The following is a 20,425-nucleotide window of genomic DNA, read 5'->3' on the forward strand; positions in this document are numbered from 1 at the left end:
TATCACAAAAGGTGATATAACTACATCATATAAAAGCTCATACAGTTTATGTATAAAGACAGAACTCCCAGTTTTGCCTTTATGTTTTATAGGAAAAATAGCATTCCATGTTCCTTTATCACTTATATGTGTAATGCCATTTATAACACATATTTATTTCTATGAAAACAGGTACTGCTGTCAATCAAGTAAATGTTAAATAATTCAACCAGCAAGATTACATTTTATAAGGTGATATAACAGATCAGCTGGGAATAGCCCACTATGTCTCCAGCAGAGAATTTTAGAAATTACTTAACTGTACCTCACCTTTTTAAACCTTTCCAACTGGATTACTGCCTTCCTATGAAACACTAACATGTTTAATTTTTAAAATAAATTTAAGTAGCAAATAGCTTCTATAAAGCTTCATTGGAGTTTTGTCAATGAGTTGTTTGCAAACCTCTAACACATTAGGAACAAAGCACAGAGATATCTGAGAAGTTGATTTGGGAAATATTTTACATTAGAAGAATAAGTACAACATAGCCATGCAATTTTACGTACAGGTTTATTTATTTATGGTTTGTAGTGGTTTGAACCAGATTTTCCCCCTGAAGCTCTCAAACCATGACATAGTTGTAGAAATATGTGGGCTGTTTAAGTCTGAAAGACTTTGCTAGTTACTCTTACTGAATTTTCAATCAAAGGAAAGTAAGGATAGAACAGTGATGGCTAAGTCCCAGCCCAAAACTCCTGTATCACAATGTCTGAACTTTTGCATCTAATAATCAGAGGCAGTAATACTGCTTTATAATACTTTGAGATCAACTGAAACCCTACTTTTCCCTCTACTACTGTAGTAAAGATCAGTCATTTCAGCAATTAACTTTTACTTTTGTGGCCTCTAAACTCCTTTGTTGGATTGAATTTGACTGCAAGATATCTACAAATATGTAATTTTCTTTCCTCATCTTATCTGCCATTTTTTTTACAGTGGTTACAAGATAAATTTAAAATTATAAACAAATACAGGAATAGCATTTTCTAGGCATTTGATATATTGAACTTTGAAAACATCCTAATTTTATTTCTTTTAAATCCTGGCAATTCCATATGAGAAGGATTTTAAAGGATTTTTCTTGTTTTTCTTTACTTTTACATAGAAATGGAAAAGACAATAGTATGACTTAAAAAAACAAACAAACAGACAAACAACTGCAGGATAGACTACTACTTTTCTAGTTCAGAAGGGTACTTAATTTTTGGGTTGACTTTAGCATTCAAAATATTGCCAAAATGCAAAGTCCCACCAACACAGACTGTATCAATGTGCTTGGGGAACAGTGTTAAGCACTGTGTTAAACTGTGAGTCACAACAATGGCTTCTTATTGAACTTCTGTTTTTGAGAAGTCCCCAAAGAATAATATTGTTTAAGAAGTTAATGACTTTTTTTTGCCATTGCTTTGTTCTTACATCTTCAGTATTTTCTCCTCTTACCCCAATTTTATCAATTTAGTAGTACAAGAACTGGTCAAACAAGGTTGTCCAGCTCAGTACAACACCCTAGCAATGAGGTCAGCTGAAACTGCTGAAACAACCATATTGTACTGACAGAAAAACTTGAAGTAGTGCTGGTTAGGTGATTGTTTTGTATCTCCAAGTCAATATGTGTATCACCCCAAGAGTATAGCCCTTCCTTTAGCTGAAGTTTCTTATAGATTGAATGAGCTGATGCAAACTCACCCACTGCAACAAAGAACTCACTACCCATTGCATCTTTCTTCAGTAACACGAACTACTAATATCAAAACGACAGAAATCCTATCAACATACACATGGCTCATGGATCCAGGAAGTCACTGAGATTCCCAGAAAGGGGACTGAGCTTGATGCTACCCCTCAATGGTGGCCACAAGCAGCAAGGACTCATAAATGTCCAATGAGAAAAGATTCCATATACCCTTCCAATATATGGGTTAATCAAAACCAGCATAAATCAGCTAAAACTTACACTCCTTCAACAAATGGTGCAGGTAGGTTCAGTCCAGCTGTTGCCTATAGGACTAAGTTCAGATAAAGGGATTTAAAATTAAGACCCCCCCCCCTCTGTTCTATGTACAATCCACAACAAATGTTTGTCAACCTCCAGGCCTCAGCCTTTCCAGTCTGAAATGAAATGAACATTGACCTAACTCACAAATGTATCAGAGAACAAAAGAATCATATAGTTGTTCTTTCTGAGGTGCTTTAAGAAATGTCAAGACATCAGGCAGTAAGTGACATCTGGAGAAAACGAACAGGATCAATTTTGCTTTCATCATCTCTTCTGCCCCTGGTTGTTTATTGAACACCAACTAATACTTCAGACTGCAAAAAGAATTTCCTGCATCTTTGTAGTCTTATTATTGCTTTTACTATTAATAACACCAAAACCTAGCTCCTCTACCCCTTATCCTCTTGCCATGAAATGTTTCTGCTGTGGCAATTCTGTTTTTTGCATTTTGCTGGTTTGTCAGATTTGCTGAACCTTCAAGTACAAGAGGTAACATGATGAAATAGAAACTGGCAGAAAGTACATTAAGGTTATTATCACCTGAGGACAAATGCTGGCAAGTGAACCACAAGAAAAAAGACTTCCATCTGGAAACAAGACAAAGAGCATACAGGTAAACCCAGTAATTCCACTGCTGTTTTGGCAACCATTCAAAAATGTGAAAATACAGATGAGTTGTTTTGAAAAATAAGATAGAAGTAATAGAACTCTTAAAAAAGAGGACAGAAAGGAGCAAAGGTGAGAAGGAAAACAGATACTAAATTTCCCCAGTACCTACATGTGTTTTAAAAGGGCATTACATAAAATGAGCAAAAGGCAACCTTTTGGTTAGATGTGACAAGGCCTACGATCAGAAGATACAAGGACCCAACACTTATGAATCTGAAGAGTTTTTTAGTTTTTGTGCATCCAGCAAAACATTTCTGCAATTCTGCATTTTCATCCACTACAAAGAGCTGATTCGTTCCTTTCTGTACTCTGTATGATTAACGCGATGTTTTATTTCTTGGTATATGATTTAGTTTAGCTGATAGACAGCAACCAGTGCTTAAAACCAAAATAACTAGGGAGTAATCACCTCAATTTTCAGCACGAATTATTTGAAAAGTAACATGTGAATTCCAGGTTTTTGCTGACTACATAGACTTAAACGCATCTTAGTAAAAAGAGAAAATCCACTGAGAATACTGCCATGACAACTTAAAGAAAAAAAGAACTACAAAAGACAATATTTTTGCAGATTTATGCCTGCATAAGTGATCAGATTGCTTCTACTTTTATACTTGTGGTGGCTGAGCAAGCTAATAACTGCCCCAGAGGCAAGTGCAGTATATCATGACTCTGCTTGTTATGTGTAGTAGATGTACATGTGGTACAATAGAGAAAAAGTATGTTACAGTCAAATCAAGCTGCAACAATCTGGTCTTGCTCCTCCTCATGCATCTGTAGGGTTTCACGTCTTTAAAAAATTAAAGTTTTAAATAATATTTATTAAATAATTTAAATAATATTTATTCCTGTAATAATAATTACAGGAACCTATAAATTTTTTCAAAGTTGCTGTAAATCCTATGGGTCAGGTTTTTCAGAAATGCCCTATGGGCCCATGGGAATGTCATGAGGTTCAACAAGGCCAAGTTCAATGTCTTGTACCTAGATCAGGGCAACACCTGATTTCAATACAGTTTAGGGGATGAAATGGATTAAGAGCAGCCCTGCCAACAAGGGTCTGGAGGAACTGGTGGATGAAAGGCAATGAGTGCTTGCAGCCCAGAAGGAAAATCGTATCCTGGACCGCATCAAAAGGAGCTATTAGGGAGCATCAAAAGACGGACTACAAAGGTGGTGAAGGGCCTAGAGGAGAAGACATATGAGTCTGAGGTCACCTGGTTTGTTCAGCCTGGAGGAGACTGAGGGGAGACCTCATAGTGGTCTACAGCTTCTTCACGAGGGGAGTGGAGGGGCAGCACCGATCTCTTGTCTCTAGTGACCAGTGACAGGACACAAGGGAACTTCATCCAAAGAGTGGTTGGGCACCGGAACAGAGTTCCCAGGGAATTCATCATGACACTAAGCCTAACAGAATTCAAGAATTATTTGCACAACATTCTCAGGCAGATGGTGTGTTTCTTGGGGTGGTTCTGTTCAGGACCAGGAGCTGGATTCAGTGATCCTTGTAGGTCCCTTCCAGCTCAGGATATTCTATAATTCTATGATTCTAAGTATGACCAGCAGGTTGAGGGAAGTGGTTCTCTCTCTCCACTCCACTCTCATGAGATCCCATCTGGTGCATTACACCCAGGTCTACCATCCTCAGCACAGGAAAGACATGGACCTTATGAAGTGAGTCCAGAGGAGGATCACAAAGATGATCAGAGGGCTGGAACACCTCCTAGGAGGACAGCTGGAGAGAGTTGGGCTCTTCCAGCCTGGACAATAGAAGGCTCCAGGGAAAACTCATTGGGGCCTTTGATGTGGGCTTATAAGAAACATGGGGACAAACTTTTTAACAGGGTTTGTAGCAATAGGACAAAGGGTAATAGGTTTTATGACTCTTGATCCTGTGCAGTGCTAAGAGTTGGACTCAATAATTCTTCCAACTCAGCATATTCTGTGATTCTATAAACTAAAAGAGGGTAGATTTAGTTTAGATATAACGAATTTTTTTTACAGTGAGGGTGGTAAAACACTGGCACAGGTCACCCAAAGAGGTAGTGGATGCTCTGGAAACATTCAAGGTCATGCTGGACAGGGCTCTGAGCAACCTCATCTAGTTGAAGATGTCCCTGCTCACTGCAGAGGGTTGGACCAGATGACCTTTGAAGGTCTCTTCCAACCTAAACAATTCTATGATTCCATGATTAATACTTTCAGTAGATGTGCATATGAGCGTTTCCAAAAATTAGATTCCTTCAAAGTATAAAGATCTGGCATCCTCTTCTCCCATCACTTTCTCATCTCCTCCCCAGATTGACCACGACTACATCTCTAGCCAGGTTTTATTGGTTATTTACCTGCAGACAATTTCCACCAATAACCAATTTCCTGATACTATTGTTCTGCTCTGAACATGCAATGCTAAAAAGCATTAATGAAATCACTGAGCACTGAGGATATACAGTTGTCAATAACTGAATGATTTTAATTACTGCAAAATGTTTTCATATATTTCATATACAAATGCACAAATTAGCAGGATAAATAGAAAGAAAAATATATTAATAAGCTGCAGTGAAACCTGGATTTCACTCACATTTTATGGATAGTCATGTTTAACCGTTTGGCTTTAATTCCGCATATGTTTTTTCTGTATTTCAGAAAGAAGTACAGAGGAATGTACTATAATCACTCCAAGTCTGGCACTAGGAGCTGTGCACTAAGTTCTGATAAGATAAAGAGATAGATGTCTATTGAGGAAACATGATGCTGATCAAACTGCTTAGGTCTTTTATGTTTAAACTCCATTATTTTTAACTCCATACACTAGGAATAAAAAACAAAACAAAACAAAACAAAATCCTTGTTTTGCCCATTATTATAAAATGTGACCTGAATATCTGTTCTGCTTTGGTTTGTGCTTAATTGCATAAAAGACTATAATTTATCTATAAATTTATTAAAACATTACATGCATTTAAGTATGAATGTATAAAGGTCTTGTATAATCTAAATGTGCATATTCAATGTTACCCTTTTTCTATGTTTAAACATACAATTAAAAAATTGAAAAGAATTCATATCATAGGAGTGCGATATTTTATGAATAGAGCAGAAATACCAGCTAGCCACAAAACTGCTGCACAGAGCTGGAGTCATACTCTTTGAAGATGAATATTTTAGTACTATATAGTGTAAGTTTTAATTGCTGAAGCTGATTAGTGTTTTTTTGTTTTCTAACTTATGTCTTACTATCATTGCATTGAAAAGTTGTGTTTGAGAAGTCAACTGTTGAAAAATAATACAATAGAAGCATGTCTAAGGCGCCAACGTCTAAATTTATGCCTGAGCAAGCTGATGGTGAAGAGATCGTTGAGAACACAACAGCAAATGTGGCAGCATCGGCCCCAGACTGAATACGAGACTAGAATCTGATATTTTTGCTACCTTCTTGTTGAATATCTCGATAAGAATTTGGAGATTTTTTTTCTTCCAAAGTATTATCAGGCTGTTCGATCCTGTGTGCCCAACTGCAGACTCACAGAGCCATGACAAGTGACTTATGTACTCATGACTGCAAGATGGACAGATTTTGATAGAACCCAGATGTCTGCTGAGCAGAAAGTGAGAATAGGAAGAAAGGTAACAAGGCGTCCTCAGAACTCTCCATTTCCTAAGTGAAACTTTATTATCTCGGAATTCTTGGAGGTAGCAAAGAGCTTGATACAAGTTTCTGCACTTAGCACAGGTATGTCCCCAAGCACTGTTGTACTGTCAAAACCAAACTGCACACATCAGATTGCACATTAAGTGTGACTACCTTTGGACTAGGAAGCTGTGCACTATCTTCTGGGACATGTCCCTTGTCACATGCTTCTGCACTCAGCCTTGTGCTGGCACTAGAAGTTGCGCTAGTGGACATTAACTGGGCCATGAAATAGGCCTCTCAAACACCTTTTTGTCTCTCAAACACCTTCCCCCTCCTCCCCGCCCCCCGCACAAAGTAGAACCTACAGAATGATGCAAAGTAAAAAAGAGCTTAGACCTTACTCACATTTTCAATTAATATTAATGGGTTCAGCTCCAAGGTGAGTGATGGTTGCAACATAAAAACTTGGACAAACCAGCACACGGATAAATAGGAAAATGTTCTGTGGTCATAAATGCAACAAATAGCAGTTCAGTATGAACTGATTTCACATCTGGGTGCAGCATAGTTTCTCTAGGGTGTCATTTACAGGAATCCTATTACACTTTGCCATTCTGCTGTCATTTGGAATGCATAATGAAAATAATTTGTCTGATGTTCTGTATGACCAATTATATTAACAATTTCAACTGCTGAGGTAACCTGCTTCTCCTTGTACAAATACTTAAAAAGGTAAAACCCTGTATTAAAAGTACACTATATCTAAACCAAAACCAGATGTTACTTTGCTAAATTGGATCTTGTACTGTCACACAGTAAGTCACATAGCTGGCTCCTGTGACTTAAAAGAAAGAACTGGAATTTACAAAAAGGATTATTTTGTTTGTTTTTCTGATATTCATTTCAGATATTACAGAACCTCTATTTTGAATACATAAAGAATTCCTGTTTCATTCCATTATTTTTAACTCCCAAAATGATGGGAGATTTTGAAATCAGGCCATTATTGAGACAATTAATTTGATTAACTGTATTAATTTATAAAATATACAAAAAAGTAAATGGATATAGGTTATTAAATTTATAAACACTATTGTTACAATCTATGGCTTATTTCAAAACAAACACGGTTCTTAAAAGCAAAGTAATTGAATCTGTAATTTTTTTTTTTTACTTTTTTGGCTTTATTTTTATTATCCTTCATCCAAAAGCCACATGCAGACATGAGGAAACAGAGAGCTAAACTGGCAAACTCTGTGAATCTGGTCATTACTACAACTAGAAACCCCCCGTTTTTTGTTTTTTGGTTTTTTTGGAGAGAAGTCTGATGTTTTCATACCCCAGAACAGTAGGGATAGTCATTTCCAAAAGAGAAATCAATTTTCAGCTTGTACCTTCAAGTCATGCCAAAACAGCTGAGACCAATTCGTTCTCAATCTGAGCCATTGCTCAGGGTCGAGCTAGAAACTGTCAGGCATCATCCTTCATTGCTTCTATTTGGATTAGACCAAAGTCATCTTGTTCAGTTGCTATAAAGGTTTCCCATCTTTTCATGCATAATGTAAATGCAGTGGAGCATTACACACAAAGCACAACCAGGTTTATCAAGGCTTATTCCTATCACATTAAGCAAGCCGTAAGGCAATCCTTTTTTTTCCCCTCTTTTCCTTTTAGTACAGTTTAGTACAGTTTATCAATCCTGTTGACATGCCACAAAAGAGATCCAGCAATATATAACCTTACAAGTCAGTCTAAGAGACAGGAAGACTAAAATTCTATTGTGTGGCCTGTGCCATCAGAGTACTACAGGAAAAATCAAGGACTTTCCTGTGTTGTAAATTCCTGTAATGGTAAGGATATACTTAGGTGAAAATGCCTGGATATTCCTAGCAGTGGATTACACAGTAGAATATGGGAAAAGTGATGGGAAAAAAAAGGTTTGGAATCTTTTTGGATTCTGCCACTGTGGTCCTAGAGAAATGCCCCTCTGTTTTCAAATATGATGAACAGTTTACCCACGGGTGAATAAACACGTCTTAGAGAATAAACAAGTGAATAAACAAGTATTAGAGAAATTTATGAATAGCAGGAGGACTATCAGAGCACTTGTGCAGTTTTGGCCAATTACCAATGCTACAAACAATCCCTGTCCAAATTCTACAATTCCCTTTCTATGCCCCCTTTCATCCCACCCTGAAAATCCCAGAAGCCAATTATATATCAAGGGGAGAAAATGTTCTTGGCTTCTTGAGGCATCTAGGAGGAGAAACTTTGAAACATGGGTTTAATTAAATGCAATTCTAAATATGGTGCCACGAATGCAAATTATGCATTAACATATTTATGACTGAAAAATCAGCAGGAGCCAAATAACGTGTAGTTAAACTATAAATCATTACTATTATTGGTAAGTACAGTACATAATATATCCATTTCAGTATTTAAATGAAAATATATGGAACATCTTGCACACAAATACTGTCATGATCTGTGTAACCCTGCCTATTTCTTAACTGTCTTCACTGACACTTAAAATTATGTATTATGAAAAATATTAATTATGCATTAAATAAAAAAACTACGTATTATCAAAAACACTGTGGAAAGACCTGATACATTATTAGAAGCAGAAAGAATATTATATATTAAAACAAAATAAAAGAATATTCACTTTTATTTTAGTCCCAGTGGCCTTTACAAAGCAACGCTACAGTATCAATCAAGGCAGAGGTGGCTCAATGGTCCCTTCTGACCCTTTTGAAATTCTGGAATGACTGGCACATCTCCAGATTCCTGAATCTGTAGAGTACAAAGCCTCATCACTGACACTGGGGTTTTCTTTTTCCTCTTTTTTTTTTTTTAAAAAAAAGGACCCTTCATGTTACAGAGATAGTCCTAATGTGCCTCAGCATGTTTAATTTCTGGTCTTTTCATTGCATACCACTCATCAGTCACATAAACAGCCATTACACTACGGAAACGCATTTCCAAACAAATATTACAGAATCACAGAAGCATGGAGATTGGAAAAGACCTCTAAGATTATTGAGTCCAACCACTAACCTAATACTGCCCTACCCACCACTAGACTATGTCTCTAAGCACCACATCTCTGTGTCTTTTAAATACCTCCAGTGATGGTGATTCCACCACTTCCCTGGGAAGGCTGTTATGCCACATTTCATGTTACTTCTTACCAGGAGTGTTCCACACATCACTAAGAAAATTGCTGGATTCAACACAGAGGACTCAAAGGCTAAATTTTGACCTCCTTTTTATGCCAAACATAACCTAAATGCTAAGAATTCAGTAAAAACAATGCTTTCCTGGTTTTGGTAGAAGAAATAGGTTAAACATGAATGTAAAAGCATAAAGTTTTCTAAAGCAGCTGTCCTGGGACAGCATCAGATCTGAATGCTACCCAGAACGCTGTAAACTTTTCAGAGTTCTCTGTCAGTCAGTGGGACCGGATACAGGAATCATTAGAACAATATCACTCATCTTCCAAAGGAACATGCTAACAGCTTTTGTATTTCCGCTTCTGTACGTCTATTACATGGCAGCTGCACAGATTGCTCACAATGTTTCAGTGATCTCACTTCTATGAATGCAGCATGAGGATCAATCCAAGGCAAGATGCTGAATTGAGAGCTGTCATCTACATCCACTGATTCTAGGAATGAAGGACCTGTGCATTATATTTGGTACGACAGTACTGATCAAGAAGCAGTTTTACAAGCTGTTATGTCTTTCCTGTGCTTGAAGAAAGTAGTCTGTCCCAAAAAAGGAAATCAGAAGAAAAATCTTCACAGAAGTTTATGGAAAAAAACCCTCCGCCTCTGAAACTGTCAGTGTCTTATTTATTATCACATTTACACATCAGATAGACATTTAAAATATATTTGCTGGCCAAAAAAAAAAAAAAAAAAGGAGAATTTAACTGTTCCACTACTTCTCCTTAATTCAGTAAGAAAGAGAGATTTCCCAGTCAACATATGTCCCAAAAAACATTACTGACATCAAATTGTATCCCTGAAGTAAGGGGAATCAGTAAGAGCAGCTCTGTAATGTTTTCCCTTATTGCTTCTATGCAATATAATTGATAAAATGATTGTCTAAGTGTATGTACATACAACAATGTATATACACACATACACACTCTTCCCTTTCTTCCCATAGCTTGTATAATGCTTAGTTTGAACAGAGAAAAATAGATTATTTGAAACAAACTATCTGTCAACTCTATGACACTGAAACTACCAAGTATATTCCAAAGTACATCAGTCCATCCCTAGACAGAGAATATCAGTTTGATTGATGGTAAATTGATTACTTATAGTCAAAATCCAAAAAAGGGACTTTCCTAAACAAAATAAGGTAGTTGGCATTTAGAACATACAGTAAAGAAAGTTTACAAAGCAGAGTTCTAAATTATATATAAAAAAGTACATAAAGCTGAACAATTTCACATTATCAAATCACATATGGATGTAATTAGAAAGGCACTGAAAATACTGAAATAACTTTACAATACATCTATAACATAGACATCAAAGTAGTTTTAGAAGTGGCCTTTAATTTTTTTTAATAATGTTCCTTCATTTTCTCTTTATAAATTCTATACCTTTGAAAACCACAGAACTCTTTCTTTGAAGGTATTTTTTCCTTCAAGGTTTTTCCAAATCAAAAATCTTCAGAGCCTAAGAAAATATTTAGAGCTTTTTAGAATTCAAATTGGAACGAAGTCCAATTCTATGTTTTATATATTATTTTAACATTGGCTTTATGCCAACACAAATGGCTATATGTGCTTTGTATATGAAAAAAATGTATAAAATCTACTGTAATCACATGCAACATTTTGGTCACTCAAAAATATAACAGAAAGCTTAGTTTTTCCACCTGATACTAGATTAGAGGCAAAAAAAAAATGAAGTTTTTAATATATAGCAATCATTTTCAGTCACTAAAGGATCACTGTTTTTAGACCATCAGACAAGATAAAGTACAGCAACATTATCTGACAATACTTTGCCTTATTGCTTTTCTGTACAGTGAAAATATATTAAAGCCATTTTCATGAAAATTGATTTGATCTCTAGAGAGGGTGCACATGTTCAGTGTGAGCTGAGGTTAGCTAAACTCTAGTGTATACTACATAAAAATATATTTCAAAAACTTATTTCAACCATAAATTCTGGTTTTTAGGGTGAAATTGTAACAAAAGCATTTGAATGAGCTTAAAGTTTTCTAAGGGAGAAATCAAAACGTATCAGGTAGTGTAAATGCTTTTTAATATTAACCATCATACGAGTGTCACTGTGATTTCTATTTCACAGTGCTGGGTTACCTGGTGTGTGATCATTTTCAGTCTCATTGCTTACAAGGTATCTGTACACATCATAGACCCTGCATGGTGTATGCATTACACTGCCTTGACATTAAATAAAAATCTATAGATTTGAGAAAGCTAAAGAGCTATTTCATGTTTATTAAAGATTTCAATTACATTTGAAGTTCCAAAGAGGAGAAACAGGTCACACTTTCTCTTATCAGTAAATCTAACAACCCTCTCCAATGTTCTCTATTTAAAATATTTTTTTAAGTTCATGCAATATTTGAAAACAAGCTGTTTACAGAAGCAGGCAAAATCCATTACACGGGGGAGATAAACACATCATTACTATACAGTATAATAGAATACAAAGTATGTAAAACCTTGAGGCACAAACCAAAACACTTTAACAAGAAAATCTTTCCAGGAGGACCCCACAATTTTCACAGGTGACAGAGAAGTAATATTCAAACACAGAGATCAACACCCAACAGCTTGCACTTGCACATAAAATTTCCAGAATAAACCACTAAACACACATCAAAACATATCACAAAAAGTTGTCGACACCACCAAACCTCACTTTCTTTCCCTGGAGCATCCTCTAAGTCGCTTGGAGAGTGAAGAATCAGCTCACCTGCACCGGGGGGGCCCAGCCGTGGGCACAGGCGCACTCTGCCCACCACTGCCCAGGGCTGCCCTGGGGCTTGGCTGGGGATTTAGGGGGGCTCTTCCGCACTGTGTTCCACAAAGGGACAAACTTGCTCCTGGTTTGGTTGGCACCGCCAGGTCCCCAGGAGGCAAGCGCCTGAGAGCTATACTGGAGGCCCGGAGGATGCTGGTGCCAGCGGCAGGCGCAGTGGGCATCCCTGGCGACGGGAGGCACACTCCTGCCTCCGTCCGACCCCTCGGACCCCCTGCCGCAGCTGTGCTGCTTGGGAAGGTGCGCGTGCATGGCGCACCGAGGGCTGCCTTTGGCCACCTGGCATGGAAGTGCTTCTCCTGGCAGAGGTGAGGTCCTGTGGCGGGGCCTGTCCAGCCCCTTGGCAGCAGCTAGCGGCAGGGCATGGCGGGAGCAGGGAGCAGCGGGAGCTGCTGCTGGGCAGCGCTGGGCAGCTCTGTGTCAATACCGGACTCCACTCGCGCAGAGACTTGACAGCATCCCCGCTGCAGGCAGAAGCAATCAATGCTCTGCGTGGCTGGGACGCACGCCTGCATCCCTTTCTGGATGACAAACCACGGGAAGAAAAAAAAAAAAATCCGACAAAACCACTCTTGTAATTTTCAGGAAGATTTAGTTTCTTTTCTAGCTGACCCTGACACAAGTCACAGGCACCCTGCTGAAGTACATTTATATGTATAAGCTTGACAGGCAAAGTGCTTTCTGGTGAAAATAGCATCTAGACAAAGTACTGAAAAAGATACTCCTTTGCCAATGATCCAAACAGACGCTGGAGTGGTTTTTTTCCCTTCATGCCTGAAAAGACCTTGTCAACAAAATTGCATCAGAAGATGCAAATGACAAGTTCGGGAGGAATGTTATCTGCCCTAAATGCTAAACCACAGCAGGAACGTCGGTATGTGCTAATGTGTATAAGCCAATGTGCGTAAACATAACAGAGAGAGCAAGAGGCTGAATTTAAAAATAAAGCCACCTCGAAAGAATTTATGCCACAAGTTAACAAATCTCCAGCATCTTATATATGTAGATGCGAATATATTTATTTGTGTGTAAGGTCTTCAAGATTCTGATTGATGTATCATTTTTTTCCTCTGTATTTCACCCCTTACAAATTCTTTGTTGCTTGCCAACAACTTTCTGTACAGAGTTTTCTGTAAGTCCCCTCTACGGTTTTTCTTACTACTACAATCTCTTTTCCCTGAATTTTCCTGAAATTTTTATTTGTAAGTATTTTCTTTTTAGTTTTTGCTCATAGAAGTGACAGGGGTGTAAAGTGTATAAATTTGGGCTTATTATTCCAAGCAACTGGAGAGGTTCAGGGGTATTCTTCAGGCTCAGGTACATAGGTCCTTAGGCCCTTAAGACTCAGTGGATCTTGGACCCATATATATGTATGGGTTTTTTAGATTTTCTTTTAACTTAAGCATATCTCAGGTACATTTAACCACAGAAAATAATTAATTGATTTTTAAAAACAAACACAATACTGTGTGATAGAATACTTTAGTGATGTACAACTAGGATTTAAGTATACAAAATATTAAAATAGATTTGTGATATACATAGTTTTACCATTCCAAAGTCTAAAACAAATCTATTTTTAAAGATTTCAAAGAGACAACTATGACAACCTGCAAATATAATTTCAAGTGAGATAAATTAATTTTTACAAATGCTTTGGTGCAAAAAACTTGATTCAGTAATTTAATTCCTCCGAAATTGCTAATTTAAAATTCCTCAAAGCTTAGACATTGCTAAAATACATAACAATAAGACCAGGCAGTGATTCTTGATTAAAAAAAAATTATGGCAATGATCTAACAATGGAGGAAATATTTTGACAACATTGTAATTCAAATTGCCACATGTGAAACTTCCATCTGTTTTAACTGCATTTTCATTCAAGGTGCTTGTCCCAGTTATACTAAACTGATGTGATAATGCAAGGTTTGTTCAGAGTTTCACTGAAAAGACAAAATCGTGAACCATATGCTCTCACATAACAAGAATCCAACTGAAAATTTGAAAAACAAATATTAATGTACTTCTGAATTGCAAGTGTAGATGTGGAAGCCAGAACTTAAAAGTCTGAGATAAGGGAGTCTACAACGTAATCATTGCTGCATGTAAAGTAAATGTAAAGATACATAAGATTGGACCTATGTTTTTATAATTATACTCAAGCATAAGAAGTGAAGGTTTGTGAGCTGTCCAGAAAGCTGCTTTCCTCTAGTGGTCAAAGGTCAACCATGAGCACCCAAAAACTTGTCTACCAGAAGACAATTCAAGTCATTACTGCATCATTTCCAGCAGGACTATCTCTATTAAAAGAAATATATATATCACCATTACGTGATGCTATATATCATATATAAAAAATTGTAACATACTTATTTATATACCATATATATAAGACAAAACATTAACAAGGTCAAATTCAGTTTTCATTTCCACCATTGTTGACCTGTATTAACAGTGTCCATCACCTAAAGACTATCAGCCTTTTTCTCACATAGAAAGCTACCTAGTTCATGCCAAAATATACTGATGCTATTCCATCTTTCTCAAATGCCAGTCAGAACTGAAAAAAAAAAGTTTTAATATATCTTTCAAAGCTATTTGGAGAAATCTGGATAATTGCAGAATTAAAGAAAAAAAATCCTCACATATAAATTTCAAAAAGGCCACTCGAAACAATATATATATATATACATGTATATATATATATATGTATATATGTATATATATATACATAAGGGCAAGCAACACCTACACCAGGGCTGAGGAGTGGAAAGAATCTACACATGCTGTGACCAGACACAGGCCACCTATACACAAAATGTTGGCTAAAGTCATCTGTACCACTAAAATGCACTAAAATGTCTGTCACAACCCCCCCAATCCTATATTTTAAAGCAGTAGATGACCTTTTAGCAACCTTACTGCATCCCAACCAGAACAATACAGAACTGCAAAGGCATCCTCTTGACTGTAACACTTATGTGTACACTGTTAAAACAGTATATTTGAAACAGCCTCTTATCAGAATGTGGAAAAAGTTTTATTTTTTTTTTCAAAAGAATTTGACACCATTTAACTTACCCTTAACCTACCCAACATTTCTAGGCTACTGCACACTACAAAATTTGTAATGAAAAAATCCTATAAATAAATGATTTTACTCTCAACAATTTTTTTAAAGGTTGTCACTGCCTATGTGCAACAAAAACACTTGAATATGGGATATATATGTGCAACTAATTGCCAGACAACATGGTAAGATGGATTCAAAAGATAATGCAATTTCATCCACTGTAATTGAGCCATTGTATTAGAGAGGATGGCACGCACCTCTGGATGAACTTGGATTAACACATGGCTCAAATCCACATGCCCAACTGTCATCCTAATTTGATAGTAACTGGTGCACAAAGCAAAACTGAATATTGTACAATACACGATGTGAACTGTGTTTGACCCAGTACTTTTGTGGAAAAATCTCACTAATTTTCTTTTTAAAATATTAAGTAGGCATAACAAAATGGAGGAAATAGGTTTAGCTGATATTCTACCAGCAAATAACTGTAACTGGATTACAGTAATGTTGGACATACACCAAAAATAAATGCTGAGAATAGTTTGCTTCAGGCAAAAATGTGCATATGGGAAACAAAAAGTACATATGGGGAAACAAAAATTATTAATAGAGTTCTGGAAGGGAAGCTAGAATCATGGGCAAAGATGATTTAGATGTAGTAACAGATTTTTCCCTCCAACCAATAGTGCAATGTTATGCAACCATAAAAAATACAGAATAAAAGAAGAATAAGAGTAATAAACATAGAGTGGACCAACTTATTTAGCAAGCCTAAATTTCTACAAATACTTTTCATGAAAGAAGAATAATGAGAACAATTTTTAACATGATAGCAAGGCTACTGATATAAGTAAAATTCAGTTTCTTTGCAACTTGTTTGGTTTGTTGGTTTGTTGCTGAAGAACAATTATGTTTGTATAGAAATGACAGTCTCGGTGGTGACATGGGCTAGAAGGAATGGTTGTGATTAGTCCAAGATGAGGCCAGGAGCCAACTGACCTGATCCAACTCATTGCTGTCATAGGGTACCCAGGAAATCTTGGACATATAATTTGATTTCCATAATTATTCATATGTAAAATGAAAAAAACCCAACTCAACTGAAACCAGAACATAAGGGCTGGGGAAGAACACAGTTGAACTAAAACAGCAAAATAGCTCAGCTTCTATTTCAGGACTGTCTACTCATCTCTTCCTCCAGGTGTGCAAGGCAAGAGGCATGCAGGACTACAAAATCAAAAATAAAACAGCAGAAGAAGAAATATTTAATAAAAGGTGGTATTTAAAAAATTCACCATTAAGGAAGTTTCATTGGAGATCTATCAATGGCTTTTAAGAGTAATATTTTGTTTACTTAAAAAAAAAGTTATATGATCCCCATATCCTTTAAACAACAGGATGGGTCTCAATCTTTGAAGTTTTACACAAAAATGCCAGCACAGCACTGAGAGGCAGCTCCCTGCACAGCAGATCAGCCTCTATGATCAAGAGCATCTTCTTTTCATTTTTAGGAGAGGCTAGAAAATCTTAAGGAATTACAAACACAAACATATCCATTTTCAGTGTTCATTGCATGTCCTAGGGTTAACATAAGGACAATAATATAGAAATCAAGGTACAGTGGAAAAGAAAAATGACAAGGGTTTGGAAGGGAACTATATCAAGAGAACAACCCTCATCTGGGAATATTAAGTCAAAGTCAATCATGTCAAAGCTGGTGGAGAACAGGGCAGCAGGTTTACCAATTTCACATCCAAGTGAATCAAAGAATCATAAAATTTCAGTGGAGTGAAATACAAGGGCATTTCCTTGGCCACACAGAGACTTCCTTTACCAGACCTGCTATATTCAGGTAGAGGTGTGGTGCTGGTTTTGGCTGGGATAGAATTAATTTAGAGATGTTTTTGTTATTGCTAAGCCATGTTTACACAGAGCCAAGACCTTTTCTCCTCCTTGTACTGCCATGATGGCAGGGAGTCTGGGGGTGTACCTATTTATGACAGGTGATTTTTGATTTTGAAAGAGAAATTCAACTATACTGGGTCTCCATCCAGATAGCAACATAAGCAGAAAAGTACCCCATAAAAACCCAGGAGATATTAATTGAATAAATTAATCAGGAGTTTTATTACAGTCACATTGCAGTCACATAAAAATACACGTATTGATCAACTGTATAAAGAAAGGGGACAATATAACCAAGCTAGAATTTTTAATCCAGTGCTGGCTATCCATGTAGAAAATAAAAATGTCAATTAGCCAACTGGGCAGTCTTTTTTAGGTACAGTGCCTATTGAAATATCTTCTTTCTAACTGATTACTTTCCATTAGAGTTATTTTGAAAGAACTTATCTCAAATTTATGAGCAGACAATGAGAAAGTGTTTCTTCCCTATTAAGCTATTTGTGTTATGTTTGTAATATATCTTTAAACAGTTGGGCAGAGTTCTGGCACTGCCTTATTATGGGCCAGCTAGAAGTTTCTACTGCAGATGAATGGAAAGCAGAAAAATGTGATCACACAGCACAGCCAAAAAGGACAAGCTTTATAGCACACATTACCAAGAATTTAAGTTATTAACCTCCCTCTTCAGCCTTTGGAAAACCAAGACTTGTTTTAACTAAAATAACTTCACAACAAAAGCAAAACCATTTGACTGGAATATAACTTATTGATGGATATTAAAAGAACACTGAAAATCTGTCTTGTTTCTCTACAGTCCATGTCTGGCCACCCCAGAGATTTCATTTAAGTTGAAAACAATGTCTAAAAATATTTCTCACACAGAAATATCCTGGTGTGTTTTTGTAGAGGAATTATATACAGGTATTTATATGGCAAGGACGGTACCTGAATCAAGAAAGGGTGATATATAAGCAAAATGAACCCTTCGGAGCTTTATAATGAATTTTACCCATAAACACATAAGATGCCCGTATATATTTTGGGAATTTTTTCTTAGTATCAGTCTTCATTACTTGGAAGAGTAAAAACCATCTATTGACATTTGGAGCATCTATAATGTTACATCTTATCTGCACCTCAAAGTGACCTCAAAGGTCTGAACACATTGTTCTTTGCTTTGATACAGCTAGAAGTTATTGAACTTAATGCGGGATGGACTGGGTAGAATTCTAGAGTGCGTGTTATCTGCATTATAACAGATTAAACAAAACCACAATTGTGTGGCTAGCAGTGTACATTTAAATGAAAGCAAGCTAATAGTTAAGATAAAAAGCAGTTTCTCTATCAGTGGATCTAAACACAGCCTGTTATTCATAGCTAGTTTTAGGAAGAGAAGACCTAATTGTAAGGATGATTATTTAAAAAAAAAAAAAATCCAGGAAAGAAATCCTCGATTACAAAATACATGACTTCTCTTGGAACCACTTAGGAAAACAATCTGGTCTATATGACAGGATCACAAGGAAAGCACATTATCTTCTGATAGAAAAAGAGTTATATATTGTCAAGTGGCAAATCTAACAGGTCCATGTCTTTCTTGTTTTGGGGGTCCCAGATGTGGATGCAGCACTCCAGGTGGAGTCTTACAAGAGTAGCGTAGAGGGGCAGAATCACCTCCCTCAACCTGCTGGCCATGCTGCTTTTGATACAGACCAGGACATGGTTGGCTTTTCTGGGTTACAAGCTGTGTGCATTGCTGGGTCATGCTGAGCTTCTTGTCCACCAACACCCCTGAGCCCTTCTCCCCAGAATGGTTCTCAGTCTATTCTCTTCCCAGCCTGTATTTGTGCTTGGGATTGCCCTGACCCCAGCGCAGGACCTTTCACTTGGCCTTGTTGAAATCTGTGAGGTTTGCACAGGTTCACCTCTCAAGCCTGTCAAGGTTCCTCTGGATGGCATCGCTTCCCTCCAGCATGCTGACCATCCCACTTAACTTGGTGTTGTGACAAACTTGCTGAGGGTGCTTTGGATCCCAGTATCCATGTCACCGACAGAGATGTTAAATAGCGCTGGTCCCAGTAGTGACCCCTGAGGATCACCACTGGTCACTGTTCTCCTCTTGGACATCGCATCATTGACCTTAACTCTTTGAGTGCACCCATCCAGCCAATTCCTTATCCACCGAGTGGTCCATCTGTCAAATCCATATCTCTGCAATTAAGAGACAAGGTTGATTTCCAGATGTCCAGAGAAGGGCTACGAAGCTGATGAAGGGTCTAGAGGGTAAGTCCTGTGAGGAGTAGCTGAGGGAGCTAGGTTTTTTTAGCCTGGAGAGAAGGAGGCACAGGGCGGACCTTATCACTCTCTCCAACTACCTGAAAGAAGGGTGTAGCCAGGTGTGGGTCTGCCTCTTCTCCCAGGAAACTAGCAACAAGATGAGAGGATGTAGTCTCATGATGCACGAGGGGAGGTTTATGTTGGACATTAGGAGGAATTTCTTCAGAGAAATGGTGATTAAGCATTGAGATGGACTGCCCAAGGAGGTGATGGAGTCACCATCCCTGGAGGTGTTTAAGAAGAGACTGGATGTGGCCCTTAGTGCTATGGTCTAGTTGTCATGGTGGTGTTTGGTCAGAGGTTAGACTTCATGATCCCAGAGATCTTTTACAGCCTAATTGATTGCGTGATAGATCTACTGCCTACATTACTAAAGGAGACATAAGAGTAAATCAAGGAACAGTTGAGTAGTCTTGTACTGAAAAGTAGGTAATGATGTGTATTGCAAGGTTTTTGTTTTGCTTTGCATCATTTATTGCAACAAATTCCAACATTTAGACAAAAACACTGCTCTTCAGTCAAATGGCTCTCACTCTGAGAAACATTTGCCTGAGTTACTTTCAACTTCCATTTCCTTGTTTTCATCAATTTATTTCTATTCTCTAATTTTACTTTAAATCATTCTTTATCCCTCCCAGAAATCATTAAATTCAAATGAAAAGGTCCCATGCTTTTCTAGTCTGTTTATCCAGTCTATTAACTAGTCCCTCATAAGTCAGCTCCATTC

At 37.3% G+C, this 20,425-nt stretch overlaps 1 protein-coding gene across 23 annotated transcripts in view; it reads right to left on the minus strand.

Moving 5' to 3' along the window:
* DLG2 (discs large MAGUK scaffold protein 2) overlaps positions 1-20,425 on the minus strand; it is a 995,087-nt gene that overhangs the window by 411,171 nt on the left and 563,491 nt on the right. For 3 of the 23 annotated variants that reach the window (XM_039378631.1, XM_027712489.2, XM_039378624.1), the window contains exon 1: positions 12,315-12,744. The exons of 18 other annotated variants lie outside the window; for them this stretch is intronic. In XM_039378631.1, coding sequence (XP_039234565.1) covers positions 12,315-12,632 — 318 coding nt within the window. In that variant the 5' untranslated portion in view covers positions 12,633-12,744. Of the gene's footprint in view, positions 1-12,314; positions 12,745-20,425 lie in introns of those variants that run through there. 2 more of the 23 variants (XM_039378632.1, XM_039378628.1) reach the window with 2 other exon arrangements.

The sequence above is a fragment of the Pipra filicauda genome, unplaced genomic scaffold (assembly GCF_003945595.2).
Source record: "Pipra filicauda isolate LSUMZ 115617 unplaced genomic scaffold, ASM394559v2 scaffold141_size4267151_pilon, whole genome shotgun sequence".
NCBI lineage: Eukaryota > Metazoa > Chordata > Aves > Passeriformes > Pipridae > Pipra > Pipra filicauda.